The sequence below is a fragment of the Prunus dulcis genome, chromosome 3 (assembly GCF_902201215.1).
Source record: "Prunus dulcis chromosome 3, ALMONDv2, whole genome shotgun sequence".
In the NCBI taxonomy this organism is placed as follows: domain Eukaryota; kingdom Viridiplantae; phylum Streptophyta; class Magnoliopsida; order Rosales; family Rosaceae; genus Prunus; species Prunus dulcis.
The window spans coordinates 3,540,576-3,558,095 of NC_047652.1; the positions used below are offsets into that span (position 1 = coordinate 3,540,576).

At 36.5% G+C, this 17,520-nt stretch overlaps 2 protein-coding genes across 4 annotated transcripts; one reads left to right on the top strand and one right to left on the bottom strand.

Moving 5' to 3' along the window:
- The first annotated feature begins 3,514 nt into the window (after positions 1-3,514).
- On the top strand, positions 3,515-6,269 carry LOC117622558 (dof zinc finger protein DOF3.1-like). The gene has a single exon (XM_034353285.1). It carries the CDS (start codon positions 4,352-4,354, stop codon positions 5,030-5,032), a length of 681 nt encoding a protein of 226 aa, XP_034209176.1. The 5' UTR covers positions 3,515-4,351; the 3' UTR covers positions 5,033-6,269.
- A 2,319-nt stretch (positions 6,270-8,588) lies between these two features.
- LOC117622138 (ubiquitin carboxyl-terminal hydrolase 6-like) lies at positions 8,589-14,345 on the bottom strand. Of its 3 annotated transcripts, none has more exons than XM_034352700.1 (18): positions 14,078-14,345; positions 13,263-13,408; positions 13,033-13,068; positions 12,816-12,923; positions 12,169-12,269; positions 11,931-12,057; positions 11,658-11,717; positions 11,492-11,559; positions 11,125-11,175; positions 10,621-10,729; positions 10,408-10,496; positions 10,052-10,121; positions 9,758-9,838; positions 9,555-9,650; positions 9,412-9,460; positions 9,196-9,294; positions 9,036-9,110; positions 8,589-8,908 (listed from the first exon to the last, which is right to left on the bottom strand). In XM_034352700.1, exons 1-18 carry the CDS (start codon positions 14,085-14,087, stop codon positions 8,853-8,855), a joined length of 1,431 nt encoding a protein of 476 aa, XP_034208591.1. In that variant the 5' UTR covers positions 14,088-14,345; the 3' UTR covers positions 8,589-8,852. The 3 variants fall into 3 exon arrangements, with proteins under 3 accessions (XP_034208591.1, XP_034208590.1, XP_034208592.1); XM_034352699.1 differs by having other exon boundaries at positions 9,196-9,300; positions 14,078-14,280; XM_034352701.1 differs by lacking the exon at positions 11,125-11,175 and having other exon boundaries at positions 9,196-9,300; positions 14,078-14,280.
- Between the last annotated feature and the right edge of the window lie 3,175 nt (positions 14,346-17,520).

Here is a 17,520-nt window from a genome sequence, read left to right on the forward strand (position 1 = left end):
ATAAGTTGATGTTGATGGGTTTAGTTTAGAGGGGAAGAGAGGAGAAAATTTTGTATATTAAGAGAATAACACTAATTTATTATCTATAACTAATCATGTTACATCATGCGTGATAAAAATATCACATGAAAGAGAGTGATTAAATGAAGATATCAGTGGTTTTTCTCCGGAGGGAGGGGCCTAAAGAGCACGCCATTCCAGCCGTGTCCAGCTCTGGAAGGACAGGGGAGAGAACATGCACACGCGTCTCAATCCCCCCACCATCTTCAGCTCCCCACCATCAAAATCACTTTTTTTTTCTTTCCTTTTTGTGTTCCAACAGTTGCTTGCTTGCAAGTCTACCGACCTCTCTCACTCATCACTCATGCATGCCCTATCACACTATGACCCTACCATTTCCATTACACCTCTTTATAACCCATCATGCCCTCTCGTGCTCTTGCTCTTGCTTGCTTCCATACTCACTCCACATTTATTTACCTATTAATATTATTTTACTTCCATTTTTGTTTTGTTTTAAGGCCAACTTATTACATTTTCCACGTAATTTGACTCATTTTTTACTTTCCATCTTTATGGTTTTATTTTAACGATTTGAGTCATGTAGTTTTCTAACTTTTTCAATTTTAGTATGTGTTGCTAATTTCGAGATGAGAATGTGGTTATGATTGAAAAGATATAGTTTTGCGACCCTGGAGCTATGTAAGATTTCCGTCTTAGAAGCTAACGTGATTTGTGATTTACACTACAATTTAAAAAAAATTCATAAACTATAAAATTCATAAGTTAGATGGGTAAGAAAAGAAAATTGGTTAACATTCCAACTTTTTCTCTAATTTTTCTTTCCTCCTCTACATGAAAAGTGATATTCAAATGGAGAATGTCACTTAAATTTGAAAAATATTGAGTTAGACAATTTACAAAGTAAGAACACATAAATCTTAGGCTAAAACTGCACAAATCATCCTTGTGGTGTGGATCACATGTCAATGTTACTCGTGTGGTGAAAAAATTCTTAATATTAAGTTGCGTTTATGTTTCTTACTAATCTCAGTCCAAGTTGAAACTTTCATATAAATTTCCTCCAACTTGGACCAATACGCACATCACTTGTTGGGGTAAAAGAGTCATTTCATGCCTGATTTAAAGATCAAACCGGGTTTAGCGTCCAAAAATGACATTTCACCCTTCACATGATGCCCCATAGACGACATTGAATACAATTTGGATGAAAAGTTCAATTTAAACTGAGATGTTAGCCACATAATTAAGAGTTTTTCTTTATAAAAAAAATGACTGACATTGACATACAACCCACAATACATGAATAATTTGGCCTAAATCTTATTCAAATTGGCAAATTTATTACTGTGCAATGTCATGACGACCTCTCCCTTGAAGGGGACCCAACCTTGCTGCCCCAACAAACAAGAACAAAATCAGCATTGTCCACGTGTCCCACGATGCTAATCATATCCCTTAATGGCAATCCTTGCATTGTCGCACGGGGACGGAGGCCGTCTTCAACTTTGAATTTTTAATGCATCAAATATGTGTAGTTGTGTGCAGTGCCTATGGCCGACCGATGATAAGGATTTGCATCTCACGGATAATATAACGTGATTAATTAAGAATAACAAAATAATATTATTCGTGACATATAAATCTTTCTGCCGACGGATGGAATTGAATTGAATTAAATTGTATTGGATTGGATTGAGAGGGATGTATTTAGTCTTAACCTAGAGTTGGTCGACAGTGCATGATTAAAGTCACGCACAAATGGCAAAGGTGGGCTTATGACCAATGATCGGCTATGATGCTCATTCACACTTTCAACACAGTCAAACGATCAGAGCCGTCGCTTTCTAGGCTGCGTCGGTGGGCCCATATATTTAACAAACCACACTCATCAGTCAAAACGCGCAGCAAAAGCCATTTCCAATACAACAAGTTTTTTGGGTCCCCATATTTTTCCTTGGTGAGAGGAAGCTTTCACAAATTGTTTTCTTGTTAGAGTGGGGTTTGAATCGGAGGAATTCTAATCAATCCGAGTCTAATCTAAATTTGGGATGATTATGAGTTAAGCAAATTCATATATACTTTCTCAATATAATTAAAAATTAAGGAAAGCATATGAGTTTTTCTCGATCAATAGTCTAACAAAATATGGATCTCGAAGTGAAATTTGCTATGTCTTGAGAGAGAATTCTATATTGAAGATGAAAATCTGCATTAATAGGGCGGGTTCCAATCCAGTGCAATGTTTCTGAAATATAGTAATTTAGTGTTAATTTTTAAAAAATTCATCCAACTAACGAAAATCAGCATAACTCATCCCGACAACGATAGGTCCATTAAATCATAACAAGTCATTATGCAAAATTATTCAGCCACCCGAAAAACTTTTGATTTCACTATTATCTAATATGTTATGAGAGCATGCTATTGAGATCTATAGTCACCCAGTAATATATTTTGTCAACATGTTTGAATTGAGTGACGCAAAACGGAAGAGCCAAAGGTTGATATTAGGTTCACTAATCAAACAAGAGTATACTATTAGTTGATATTTGCTCCTTGGATTGATTGCTGAAATTTCTCTAAAGTTGTAACCCACCATCTAGTCACCTAGTCTACTCTAGCTAGGACAACTTGTCTGGCTAAGATTTGATTACACACTTAGTCAACACTTGGACCGTCCGGATGCTGCCACCACAAAGAACTGGCGGCAAGGATTTTGCTGTTAAAATGCCAATCCAATGATGCTCTCACCCCCGGTGCTTGCTTTGTTTGCACGCAAACTTTATTGCAGCCTCGGCGGCTTAGCCTCCTCTACTCGGCTTGGCGGCTCAGCCTCATCGGTTCGGCTTGGCTTAATTATATGCAACATTGGCCTAATTAGATCTCTAATCTCTAGCTCTCGCTCAACTTGAGGACAAAATAGAAGATTATACATAGTTAGTTGAAACAAAACGGTCAAGATATAAATACAACGAAATACTTTTTGTTAAATAATATGATATAAATTTGTTGTTAAAAGGACAACAATTCCCCTAATCTACATATTTAGAGTAGGAGTTAGCTTAATTTATAATTTAATTCAGACATTTAATACTTTTTTCTAGATCATCCGTACATAATTTTATGCGCTTAATCAAGTAATCTTGTCTGTAGACAAAAAAAAATAAAATTAGAGAGAATATTAAAGCTTTGGGGTTGTCAATCCATAGTTGTGCTAACAATTTATAAACTACAATTTGTTGTTGTTGTTGTGTGGCTAATCATGTCGACTTCTTAATTTATTTGTTTAAGGTTAATGAGAGCATTGTAATCATGGAGGTTGACTTTGGTTAACCAATGTTCGCAATAAAAATATTTTAAGTCATTGACAAAACCAGTTTTGGCTATGCTTCTTCTTAGAGGATTATTATTCTATTTGAAAAGTAATTACTTTTTAATTAACTATGTGATTAGTGGAAGCTGTGGGGCTATCTAGAAAGAAGAAGCTTTAGCTAATTTCAATATGCCCACTGTGTGCGAGTGAGAGAGCGCAGTGTCTCTGTCTCTCTATTTGAGGCCTAGTCGTCACTCTCACGCGGTCATAGAGATAGATCATCTCCGTAAAGGAAAAAAAAAAAATCAGACCCAAATATTCTTTCTCCATCTTCTCCATCTTTCAACCCTTTGATGCAGCACCTCATAAAAACAAATCCCAGTTGAAAAATCTGGGTGTTTTTTTTTTCTCTGGAGTTTTCTGAAAAATTTCAACCATAAAGCAAGCAAAAATTAATCTTTTACTCTGGTTTTTGGTTCTCTGCTTTGTTTTTTGAGCATGGTTGCTCACTCTCTTCTCTTCACTGCTTGAAAGTTGAAAACTTGGTCAGTTTTGGTTTGGAGGAAGATTTGATGGTTATGTGCTATTTGGTTGTTTTCATGGAAGCTCATATCTGGGTCTGAAAAATATCCTGTCTTTTTGTCTCCTTTTTGGTTTTTTGCTCTTTCTTTTTGCCTCTTGACAGTCTCAAAGGCTCAAAGCCTATCAAGGCCCTGAAAACCCCATTTCAGATCCCCAAATAAACTTCTGGTTTTCAGTTCCTACAATCTATTGTCCAAACCCTCAAAACCACTCTGGTTTTTAAAGTTTGCCTCTTTTTATTACCTCCTATTCACCCTTCATCGAAGAAAACTCCTCAAAAGTCAGGCTTTTTTGGTCTCAAATCAGACTTCACAATCCAGTTTCTCACCCACAAACTCCATATTCTTCTCTAAAAAATCAAACCCACTCACCAAATCCTCCATAGCCCCACAACTTTGGTCCAAAATAGAAACTTATTTGAGGCCTCAAAAAATGCAAGACCAAACAACGTTTCAACCCATGAAACCCCAATTTCCAGAGCAAGAACAGCTGAAATGTCCACGCTGTGATTCCCCTAACACTAAGTTTTGCTACTACAACAACTACAATCTCTCACAGCCTCGTCACTTTTGCAAGAACTGCAGAAGGTACTGGACCAAAGGTGGCTCTCTGAGAAACATCCCTGTTGGTGGTGGAAGCAGAAAGAACACAAAGAGATCGTCATCGTCTGCTTCAAAACGCTCCTCATCAACTTCCTCATCATCAGTGTCAAGCTCATCAGCAGCAACCGCAGCAGCTCAGAACCCGGATCCACAGCCTGACCGGACCCGGGTTTATGGCCCGAAAATCGATCAAGACCGTGGGTTGCTGGACATCTCAGGGAGCTTCAGCTCACTCCTGACTTCAAATGGGCAGTTTGGGTCTCTTCTGGAGGGTCTGAACCCAAATGGGTCGGGTCTAAAACTGATGCAAATGGGTGACTTTGGGGTGAACTTGGATTCAGGTAATGGGTTGAATTCGGATCCGGGTGTGAACCCGGGTTTGGAGGCCCAGAGCAATGGTAATCCGGAAAGCTATATGGGTTTGCAAAATGGTGATTCTTCGAGCTGTTGGAATGGGGGCAATGGGTGGCCTGACCTTGCCATTTATACACCAGGTTCAAGTTTTCAGTAGATATTATATTAATTACATGCTTAATCTACTTTCTTAATGAAGCCTATGATATAATGTTTCATACTAAGCTCAGCATGACTGACTCTTAGTAGGCTTAATTGCTAAGCTAAGCAGCTAAAGCTCATAATTTTCTGATGTTATAGAGGTTGAGAAAACACCACAGAGCCATACCATTAGCATTTTCTATATGTAATGTAATGGTTTCTTCTTTTCTCTCTTTTGTGTGGCTTTTTTTTTTTTTGTTTGTATTTGATATAGCCTTTAATATTATTAAAAAATTTCTTTTTGGCTTTTCCCTTGGAGCCTTTGGAGGCCCCCCTTTATTGAAGGACATGGCTTTCTTCAACTATCACTCTCATTATATTATGGGTTGTATTGTATAATTCACAATATTATGTCTATGTGCTTCATGTTATAGAGGGTGAAGAAAGAAACCCACAATCTCTAATATAATATTTCTGCTAGGAGGAGCTTCTTGTCTTCTTTCATCTTATGCATGTGCTGTGACTCTGTGACATGTATGCAATTGTTTTGTATGCATGTGTGGCCTTTTCAAGAATATGGGATTTGACATTTTTGTTGGCATTGTTGGTCATTAATAGGATAGTTTGATTTGCCGCTGGGAGATCCTAGCGGAAAAGGGCATTGGCTTACAGACCAATGGTTGTCTCAAGTTTGAACCCCAACGACACTTTGATAGAGTGTGAAATCCCTTCTCTTATAGTTTAGACTATTGCATGTATTTTTGTTTAAAAAAATATGTATTTATATAGTATATACGCGCGCACACACACAAAGGGATAATTGTATTTTGTTGTGTGAAAAACAAATTGTTTGGGTTGGGAATGTCTTTATTATATCTCAAATTCATTAGAAGAAAAATTAAAGCATAATGAGGATGAGTTGGAGTTGGAGAAGATATGGGGAACCATAACTTCATTAATCAAGTATTGTATTGTTTCCACTGTCTTTCATGGACTAGACAAAGCTCAACTTCCTATCTTTTGGGATCTTATTTCTAACCCAAAAGACACTGATTTGGTCTCATTCTTCTTCACCACTTGCCAAGGGTCTCTTTTATTTATTTATTTTCCTCTTGACCATATCTTCCAAGAACCAAATGGAACATGTATGTAATTGGGTGGACATTTTATGGGAGGGGAGCCCCAAACCCAGATAAATTCCCACCATTTGGGCACCTTTTATATTTTTATTAAGTCATCTGTTTGCTTGCTTCTCTCTCTTTTCAAGACATGAGTTTGATTCATTAAGATGGTACAAAATAGTGGGAGTTCATTTGTGTATTTTCTTTTTCAAATCAGTTGCTACATATATAAGAAACATTTCCAAAATTTAACTACTATGGTAAGAGTAATAAAACAAGATGCATTGAAATGCAGAAGCTCTTGATGTCAATAATAATAAACATGTCATTTGCTTAATCAATTCCTTGTCATTATATTTGACATGTTGACTTGGTGTTTGATGCTGCCATGTCGGGTAATTTGGGTGAATTTTTCAAACCTTATCAATGCTTGGATGAACTCATGATTTAAATCCTAATTGTCAAGGTTAGCTGAACTCCATTTGAATTGGTACCTGTTTAATTAAAGAGCCAAATTTTATTCAAAGATGTTGAAATCATCAAGGACTCTCTCTTTCATATGGGCCCCACAATAATTTCTGTGCTAAACCGGATTTGCCTATATGATTAACTGTTTCCTCAGTAGTACCAGACACAAGGGTGACGATTTTTAATAACTTTGATGAAATGAAGAAAGAAAATTGGCTCCTAAAGATTTTCTTTGTGCATTGATTTGGTGGATGAAAGCTAAACGCCAAGAATCAATAATTTGAAAGGAAAAAAAAAAATCCTTCATGGAAGCTGATGCTGTTAATTAATTGGAATTTTTGTAGAAATGTCATCCGAATTTATACATCAATTTTAACTTGTCACTTTAAAGAAAAATTAAAGCAAATTGTCACCAGAAGTTTTCAAAATTCATGATTTGTCACTTGACTTTGACATTATTTAATTTTCTATCCATTTTAAAGGGTATTTTAGTCTTTTTAATATGCAAACCCTCGTTTTTATATAATTTCAATATAAAGATATGTGAACCTTTTTGTTTGGAAAGGCTAAAGTATTCTTCAAAATGGATGGAGAATTATATGATGTTAAAGTTAGGTGACAAATCATAAATTTTAAAAACTTAAGGTGACATTTTGCTTAAATTTTTCTTTAAGATGATAAATTGAAATTGAGGTATAAGTTCATGTGACATTTCTACAAATATCCTAATTAATTTTGTAGGATCCGTGAGATGCATAAAATTGTGAACTATTGATTGATGTGTAACTCGTTGTAAATGTAACTTCGCTTTGAATGCCATATCCAAATTATTTTTCGAATTCAGCCGCATTCGATTTTTATCCTTCATACTTAGCCCATTAGAGACGAAGCCGCGCCGGGCTCAATGTAGAGGGAAAATTACCGTCCAAAACTAAATTAAATGGAGGGAGAAAATCATGACATAATAGAGGTTGATGAAAGTTTGTGGAGCTAGTTGAGGGTTGATGAAGTTCACCATACTGACCATGGAGTGAAATTCGGAGGCAATTAACATGTAAATCTGTCGTGTAGGCCAAAGTGCGAAGCAAGGCGGGAAGAGTAGGAAGCTAAGACTTTGCTTCCTTGCCACCCATTGAATGCGGTCAAATATCATCAATGATGCATGTGCTCTGTATGTAACTATAAGTTGAGTAGACAGGTGTATTGGTCCTGATGAAGATGATACTGCATGCCCCCAACTGTACACGTGGATGCCTACCCATATTAGTCCATTTTTGTTTGACCAAATTTTTTTTAAAAAAATTGAAAGTTCAACAAATGTAAGTGTATTCACTGGACCATGTAGATTGGGCCTTAACAAATATTCACTGATAATCTTAGACAAAGCAGAAAGAAAGAAGCAGATAAGCGTTAGGTCAATTAGTCAGAGTAGTGAGTCTCTCTTTTTACGCTAAGTTCAAATCTTCTTATTCGTAAATTAATCAAAGTAGTTTAAACTATCACTTGTATGATAGTTAAAAAAGTAAATATAAAAGAAAGAAACAAGCACTACCAAACCAACCAACCAACAAAATTCTAATGTTTTTCTCATATGAAATTTAACATTGATTGAGATAAGGGTTTTTAATTTTTTTTTTTAATGAAATGTAAATCATAGGGGTTCTATTTATTTATTTATAGAAGTGATTGAGATAAAACAAATATGACATTAGGGACAGCTTGGGCCTTGTGAATGAAATCAGAGGCCATAAAAGACAAAGTAGAAACAATACACATTGTTATGGCCATGAAAGACAAGCTTGGGCCTCTTGCATTTGCTGAATAAAATAAAATAAATAAAAGAAGAGGGCTAACATACTTCTCAAGCCATCTGTTTCTTTCATTTGCATGATGTTGACCGGCATGGACCTGATACCATTTCACTCAGTCATCGACTATCATCCATCTCCACTTGTTATCTTAACTCAAGCATCAAAGCGAATATATAATACCCAAAAGAAGGACAAGAAAACGCACATTTGAATAACAATGAATTTTCATTTTAGTACACATTTAGGATAAACTTCAATGTGACCAAAAAATTCCCTTACATAATTAAAACACATCTAAATATCAAAGAATTTTCTTTCTAACACACATTTGGGACAAACTTCAATTGCACGAGATACAGTTTCGTCGAATCTAACCCCTGTGAAATGTAAACTGGAAGGGTATTTCAAATTTGATTGAGATGAGATCAAGGAAAGATCACATAGGGACAGTACGGGCCTTGTACATGCAAATATAGGCCATATGCCAATCACCTGAAACAAGCAGCACCAAAAAATTGTTTAGCGTAACGCAAAATTTTTGGGTCATTCAGAGAACCACATGGAAGCCCTGAGTAAAATTCATGCTATTATACACGTTCAGAACTCTCGGCAATCTTACCTCCTCCAGAGAGTTTGGTGATGTCTTCCTCCCGCTGTGGGATGGGATTGTCATCATCATACTCGATCCATTTCCCTTGAACCAACAAAAGAAGTCCATGAGTTAAAAGGTTTGAATTAATCACATGCAAACAAAGTAGAAGTTATTCCAGAGAACTGACCACTTTCTTGCTTGACCCAGGCAACATAATGGCCTGAGTCGGCACTACGACCCTTGTGTGTCAGCACAGCAACCAAATCATAAATTCCAGTCATGGCACCTGCAGCTAAAGGACAGCCACTTAGTGAAATAAGTGCAAACTAGGGATTCAAAGAACCCAAGCAGAACACAGCAAAAACTTCCACATGTTAAGCTAAGAAGATTCATTAACTTTTACCTTCCTCGGGCGTAGGATTAGATGCTTCTCCACTTCCATTTGAGGATCCCTGTATGCAGAAAAGAGGTTTGAGATGCTTTTGACATAATCAAATAGGCATTTCATTTGTTTTTTGTAAGTCTATAGCTAGGTTCTGTAGTCACCTCCACATCAGACATCTTGATATCATTGTCTTTTGAACCAGAGCTCTTTTCATTGGATTTCAAACCAAGTTTTTTACCTTCCTCATCTCTCAGAGTCTGATAATTGAGGTTGGAAGTAATTAGAACAAAGACACAAGAAATAACAACCAATATTTTTGGAAAATATTAACTTAAGTTAATCAAAATCGAAGGAAAGTATATACCCGGCGAGGAGCTTCCAATCTTTTGCGAAGATCATCTGAACAGAGATCGAAAATATCCAATTGCAAAGGGTAATCCACTTTCTGAGATAAGGGAAAAAAGTTTAATAGGCAGTGATTCTAATAACTTTTGTATAATAAGATACAAGTGCACTAGATTTGCAAGGAAAACTGTCAAGGGTGCTCAACAAATCCGCAAAGCATTATTCTCTCCAAGAAAATACTTTAATTTCCTCCTAAAATGATATGGAAAGAGACAAAAGACAAATCTGTATATTAGGAGAAAACAGGCATTACCCGCAAAATCTTGGCCTTCTGATTTGATTCCCTCTTCCAGAAAAAACGGACAAACTGAATGGTCAAGTACCTTGAGCGAAAAAAAAAATGAAAATTAGGGTTAACTATATGATATTTGTTTCTTTCTTTTTTCTTTGGGTTAAATTCAAAGGCCAGACTACAACTCAATTTTAGCCACATACCCAGAAAATAAAGGACAAAGGAGTCTGAATAGACAAGCTTAAAGAAAGTAATCTAATGCATCGAAATTGTAACGTCATAAGTTACTGAATGGACAACGTGATAGTGTAACTCATATAGTTGGAGACTGCAAGATTACACGTTGGTGAGTTACAAGCTACAATGATAGTTCGTACCTTGGAAGGCCATTGATACGAGACTCCTTCAGGTAGATCGCACTACGCCCCAAAGAAGGAGAATTTTTTTCCAATTCCGATTTTAAAGCCTACATGAATTAGTGTAATAAATCAGAACCTTGTAATTTTTATCTTGTATCTTAATAATATCATTGCATTTCTAGCACACACAAATAAGATCTCCTATATAGTTGTGAATGTGATTACACTTACATGTTTTAACCCTTCGTGCAAATGGTTCACCTCATGTGATATGTGGCATTTAAGGGAATACACTGATTCTGTTTCCGAGCTTTCTTCCCCACTTTCTACGCAGTGCACCCTAGCATCCCACCAAATCAATAAATAAATGAAATGGTAGCAAAGTTCAGCTTCATAAAATAAACTGAATAACTCGTAAAAGGCTGATTCAGAAATATTAATATATAACAAATTATGAACTTCAACAAGCCAGTAATATATCAAGCCAGAAAGAAAAACAAAATCACCCTATTGATAAGGTAACAAATGTTAGCATAAGCCAGACAAACTGAACAAATTATTCATACATTAATTTACTTATTTTTTCAGAACAATCCATCCAGAATCATGAAGAATATGTTGTTAATCTCATAATAATAAACAAGCAAACTGTTTAAAAGGTAATCTGAGACTGCTACTGAGTGTTAACCAATATCTAATCAGAATACAGTAGCTGATAAGTTGCGGATATCTAACCTGCTAACAAGTTCAACACCGAAAAGGGCCTTAACTGTGTCTGGACTTTCACTGCAAGAGAACATCATACACTATAATTTTCCTACATATGGCAGAACACAGACTGGCAACTAAACAAAGAGAACACAAAAATTGCTACTATACCTAAAAGGACTAAGAAGTTGAAAGAATAAAAAACAGCTTACAAAATTATTACTAGCCAAATTTAGCATAGTTAACAATTGAGGTGGGGAATCAGTTTCCATAGATCATTAGTTTAAGAAGACTCAATTCCAACATGGTTAACAATTGAGGTGGGGACTCAGTTCAAAACTACTGCAGTTCCTACAATACATATAGAACCCAAAAAATGATAATAATAACCTACCTAGAACCCGATGATCTTAGAGACTGAGAAAGGGTGTACAAAAGCTGTGTCCAACATTCTTCAGCATCCTGTTACACATTTAGAACAAAATGATCAATAAACTACCAGAGTAACTAGCGTTAAGCAGCAAGCAGTGTTACAATAAGGTAAAAAATCATTTGAAAACCTGTTGCATGAAGGTATTATTATGCAGCTGACCAAATTGAGGATACTTTTTACGCAATACCTGCAATATAATAGCAAATCAACTCATTATCAGTAAGAAACTACGAAACCAGGAACTACTGATTTATCAGGCTCCCTGACATAGATTCTCTGAAAGTTTTGATAGTAAAATGCAAGAAAATTAAGATTATACTCATAGGAGTTTCCGATGCTTCATAGAGATATAAAAAGTGGTTAGAGAAATTAGTTTAAAAAGTGAATAAAGATAACAAACCATCCAAAATTGCATGGGTGCCACAGCCTTGACACTTTTATCCAGTTCACCAAATAAATCACGAGTTGCAATAGTCAACATATGAGAAGTCTGATCCACATCATTGCTTCTTCCAGAATGTGAATACCTGAAGAAATAATATATTTTCATTTCTAGTCTAAGGTTATTAAAAAAAAAAAGAAGATCAAATATTGCAAGTAAATTGACATGCATTCTTTAACTGAACAAGCCAACTTACTTGATCAAAGCTGACTTCAACTCTGGAACTGAATGCAGACATTGTACGGTGGAGTTCATATAACAGGTGTTTCCTAAATTAAATAGACCAGCACTATGACCCTGGAAGTATAAATAGCATAGGGTGAGATAATTTATACATGACGTAAAAAGAAAAAAGAAAAAATCAAATATTGAAACCCAAAATAAAACCATGGAATTCACAAACACAAAAAAAGTCTAAGTTACAAAGACAGAAAAGAAAAAAAAAAGTCCTTTTAGGACTGAACCTCCAAAGACAAAAGGTGGCATAATTGAGAATTCAATGAAGCCATTATTTCTGATAATGATTCACATGTCAGGTAAGAAGAAAATAACCTATTGGTATTACTAGTCAACTAGGACACCTACCACAATAGTACAACATCATAACGAAGGTCAAAATCACAGAAAAGTAAGAACAAATCAAATGTTACAGAGCCACACACACACACACAAAAGACAATGCAAAACTCTAAATGACAGAAATAGGGGAAGTTTGCAAACAGTATCACAAGCATATCATAATAACAGCATGAGATCAAAGAGAACAAGAAAGAAAAAAAATATGTTTCCTACAACTGAAAAGAAAAGACAGCTTCTATTTAAAGGTGCAGACTTACTACTTACCAAGTTAATAGCTTGTTCTTCTTCAGGGAGATCTTCCACAAAAACGGGACCCTTCTCTGGAGCCTTGACAATCTCATCTGCTGTCCCCATCATCATCAATTTTTGACCCTATACAAAGATATGTAATCGATAATTTCTTTTGCTCCTATGAAAGGTTATAGATTTGTGATTAAACCATAAATAAGAAGCGAACATATTCACTTCAACAATAACCCACCTCTTTTACTCCTAATGTCGACCACTCTGCATCATCCTGCATTTAAAAAAAGACACGCACACACACAAAAGAAGTTAGGCACATACTAGACAGCTTCATCTGGGCACATTACTGGAAGTTTTAATTAGACATGTGCAGAAGGATTTATTTCATCAACACAGTATCAAGAAGAAGGATACACATATACATATAATGGGACAACTTCACTACGCCCAAAGCCATCTGTTTACCTTCAGTAAACCACCTTTAACCATTATCTTCTGTCTTTCAGGAGGTACCCCGGTTAAGTCGTATAATTGGCATTTGAATACATAAGGGGGCTGAGTAGTGTCAATTTCCACAGCTTTAAACATCTCCTTTTGCCATTTTACACTAACTACAAATGGGTAATAAATCACAGTTGTCAAAAACAGAATCTACAAACTCAAGTTACAAGTTACAAATCTACAGAACATCAAATGAATAACACAATTATTAATTTAGATGCTTTTATTGTCCTCAAATTAAACTGACAGAATCTAGAAAAAATTTGCGACCGAGCTAAAACTAGTTTATTCATTTCTGGTAAGAGTCTGGAGTCTTGGAAAACTGATTTTTCAGCAACATCTTAGATTCTTCGATAGTATGTCATCAACATTGTTACATAAGTTGAAAATAGCAAAAGACACCAAATAGACTGAGAAATATATATGCGTTCCATTCTACGCCCTAAAGACGAAAATTGAATCACTCCACTTTAATACGAAAAACCCACATCAGAAATCCAAAGCTCGCAAAGACCCAGATCCTAATTTGCAAAAATAAGCCGCAAATCGAGCTCAAATTGCTCAGAAAGACGGATGAACAAAATGCTTAACCGTATAAAATATCACAAATCTCCAGTTACCTAGATCACAGAATTGAATGAAAAGCCCTAAGTGCGCCCCCAAAGTGAACAGAAATGCTCAAAATTAAAAAAATAAGTAAAAATACCAATTTGGACTACAAATAAAATCAATATCTAATATATCTTAGATGAGAAATTAAGCTCGACAGGCGCTCTAACCGGTAATCATGGTTGAAAAGCTTTGCTACTTCAAAGATCGGTAGGAGACAGAGGTTCGGGTTTTTGTATAGTTTAACTTGGAGAACAGGCAAAGACAAATGTGCTCTGCTCTGCTGTGCTTGTATGTTCTAGGCTTCTGGCTTTCGCTTTATAGAGAACGAGTCCGAGCCCGGATCCATAACAAAAATGAATAATTCGGCTACTTGCGGTGCGGATAACCCATAATTCGAAATACGGTATTAGAAATACTAAAATTTGGTTTTTTTTTAATAAATAAAAAATTGCTCGTGATAAAGAGGATTTTGGTGTTTTTTTATTTTTTATACAAGGAATATTGAGGGTGGGAAGAATCGAACATAGGCCTTCAGGTGCATTGATAAATCTTCTTAGGGCCAATTTGAGATTGCCTATGCATCATTGGTCGCAGGCCAGCGCAAGATAGCCCATCAATAAGAACTATTATGGCTCAGAGGCCCAGAGCAAACAAGTGTGGTGGGCCAGGCACGGAGGGATAGCCCCACTGGGCCTTAGTTTCGTTAAGGTGGCAGTGCAACATGAGACACGTAAGTCAAGTAGCGATGAGGTTTTAAAGACTATTGGGAAGGGAGTTATCAGTCGGGTGGAAACAGATGTGGTGCGACATGGCAACAAACGCATGTGAGGGGACCAGGACCAAGCCAACATGGGGTTCGCTCTGTATGCCAAAAAATAATGTATTGGTGGATCGGCGGAGGTTGCAAATGAGCAACCCCACCGAGCACAATGAATCTTTTGAGTTGGAACTGCCAAAGGCTTGGGAACCCTTGGACAGTCAATGGGCTGAAATGTGTTATTCGTCATGAAGTTCCCAAAGTGGTAGTTCTGTGCAAGACTCGATGCTCAGAGGCACATATGGCTAAGGTAAAGGGGCAATTAGGTTTTTCCCATGCTTTAGTAGTCAACAATAATGGTTGTTCTAGAGGGCCTTGCCATCTCTTGCAGGAAGAGTTGGTTATAAGGGTTAAATGATTTTCATCCCATTTTATTGATGTGGAAGTAAGAGGTGTAGGTGGGGCCAGCGATTAGAGGTTAACAGGTTTCTACAGATTCCTCGTGGTACATGATCGTCCTAAGTCTTGGGCGCTAATGTCGATGTTAGGTCAAGGGAATTGGTTAACATGGTTGTGTAGGGAATTTTAATGAGGTGCTCTGTGAGGATGAGCAGCTAGGGGTAACTTGCGTCGTGAATGGCAAATGAAGGGTTTAATGGAGGCACTAGAAGAGTGTGGAATGCATGACTCGGGTTTTGTGGGCTATTAGTATATGTGGCGTAGTCATCAGCCATGTGATATCCGAGTAGGGCTGGATAGAGCAATCGCGACCCAGGCATGGCGTGACCTTTTTCCTCAGGTGGTAGTTCGTCATCTTCCTCCCATCAACTCTGATACTGTTCCTCTTCTAGTGAGTATTCGTGGGGCATTTACTAATTCTCATCGAAAGGTGAAATGGTTTAGATTTGAAGAAATGTGGCAAAATCATGAAGGATGTGAAACCATCATTCAAGAGGGGTGGAATTCTATATTTGGCAACCACCCGATACAGGGTTTTGTGTGGAAAGTAAGGGCTACACATGATAGATTATCTAAATGGAGTAAGGAGATTTTTGGAGGGAGAATCAAGTAGGCTCAGAAGTTGCAAGCGCAGCTCAGAATAATGTTCCAACAACCACGAACCCCAACAGTTTTAAAGGAGCAACAAGTGGTGCAAAAACGGTTGGATATTTTACTAGCACATGATGGGGCATTTTGGAGGAAGCATTCCGGAATGGGATGATTGAAGGAGGGGGATCACAATACACTTTTTTTTTTTTTCTTTTTCATAATAAAGCTACTAGTATGAGGAAGAAAAAATTAATCCATGGCTTACCCGATGTGCATGGTCAATGGGACACATCAGTTATGGGGCTTGAAATAGTAGTGTTGTCTTATTTTGATGAGTTGTTCTGCTCTAGTTCTCCACCAGATGCACATGCCATTTTGGACACTATGGATGCTTAAGGTTACATATGAGATGAATAATCACCTAGTGGGAGAGGTAACATATGAGGAGATTTCGGCGGCGACCTTCCAAATGCATCTGTCAAAGGCCCTCGACTTAGATGGGTTGAATCCCTTTTTCTACCAAAAATATTGGAGCCTGGTAAGAACAGATGTCTGCCGAGTTGTTCAAGCCTTCTTGCGTTCCGAAGATATGCTCTGGCAGGTTAATTCTACTCATTCATACCAAAGGTGTCGGAACCACATGATATGACACAATTACGGCCAATCAGCCTTTGTAACATCATATATCGTATTGGAGCTAAGGTGGTAGCCAATAGATTGAAATTGGTGCTTAAATATGTGATATCAGATTGTCAAAGCGCTTTTGTTTTGTGGTGTTTGATTTTGAATAAGACCATCGTCGCTTTTGAGCTTGCTCATGCGTTAAACAGGAGAAGGAGAATGAAGAAGGGTTTCATGGCGTTAAAGCTTGACATGAGTAAGGCTTATGACCTATTGAATGACCTTTTTTTGGAACAGATGTTGCTAAAGCTGGGTTTCCATCCTGGGTGGGTGATGAGGATTATAGGTTGTGTGCGAATTGTGTCTTATTCTTTTCGATTTATGACAACTAGTTCGTCAATACTACAACCAAGTAGCGAGTGTGATGTACCGTCTACCTTACCATGAATAGTTTAACTATATATATTATAAACCATTAATACATTATTACTACTTTATTTAAGATAAACTACCTAGTATTACAGTTTATTCATTAATTATATTAGTTAATAGTAATGAGTTCAATATAATATTTGTGTTACCATTAGTACATTAAAACTAATATCTATATTGGAACTAGTATATCTAATGTAACTCAAGGTTTGTTTGGGAGTGTTTCTAGTCACTTTGTGGTTGTATGCGATTCTCTTCAGATTAATTCAACTTGTTGTTGCGTTTGGTTACTAGAGAAGATTTATCCATATTCATGCACCATTATTGCTTTGTACTTGCGTTTTTTCATCACTATTTATTAAATAAATAAATAAACTTATATTAGTACTAGAATAGAGTATATGTTTTGTTATTAGAGATTCCACACAAAGAATTGAAATCCCTATATGAAATGCTTATCCTTACTCTTAATCTTAATGATACTCATATGATTACTTAAATAATATGTTTTCTTTTATCAAGGGGACATGGAGTGGAGGAATATCATTTAGGACCCAATATAATGAATATGCCTTCATGCAATACATATATGATCTATTTTAATATTACTATGTTTTTGTTGTTGCCTAAGTTAGAAAGAGGGAAAGAGGGAGGGGCTTTTCTCACACACGCATTGCCAAAATACCACGGGGGTTCAAGTATGAGACCATTGATATGCAAATCAATAAATTTTTCACTAAATTAGACATC

Excerpts from the sequence above, each read along its gene's own strand:
- LOC117622558 (XM_034353285.1), top strand. The coding sequence starts at position 4,352 with ATGCAAGACCAAACAACGTTTCAACCCATGAAACCCCAATTTCCAGAG.
- LOC117622138 (XM_034352699.1), bottom strand. Across the intron at positions 10,497-10,620 it reads TGCACGAAGGGTTAAAACAT|GCTTTAAAATCGGAATTGGA; the intron begins GTAAGTGTAATC and ends TAATTCATGTAG. Across the intron at positions 10,122-10,407 it reads CGTATCAATGGCCTTCCAAG|GTACTTGACCATTCAGTTTG; the intron begins GTACGAACTATC and ends TTTTCGCTCAAG.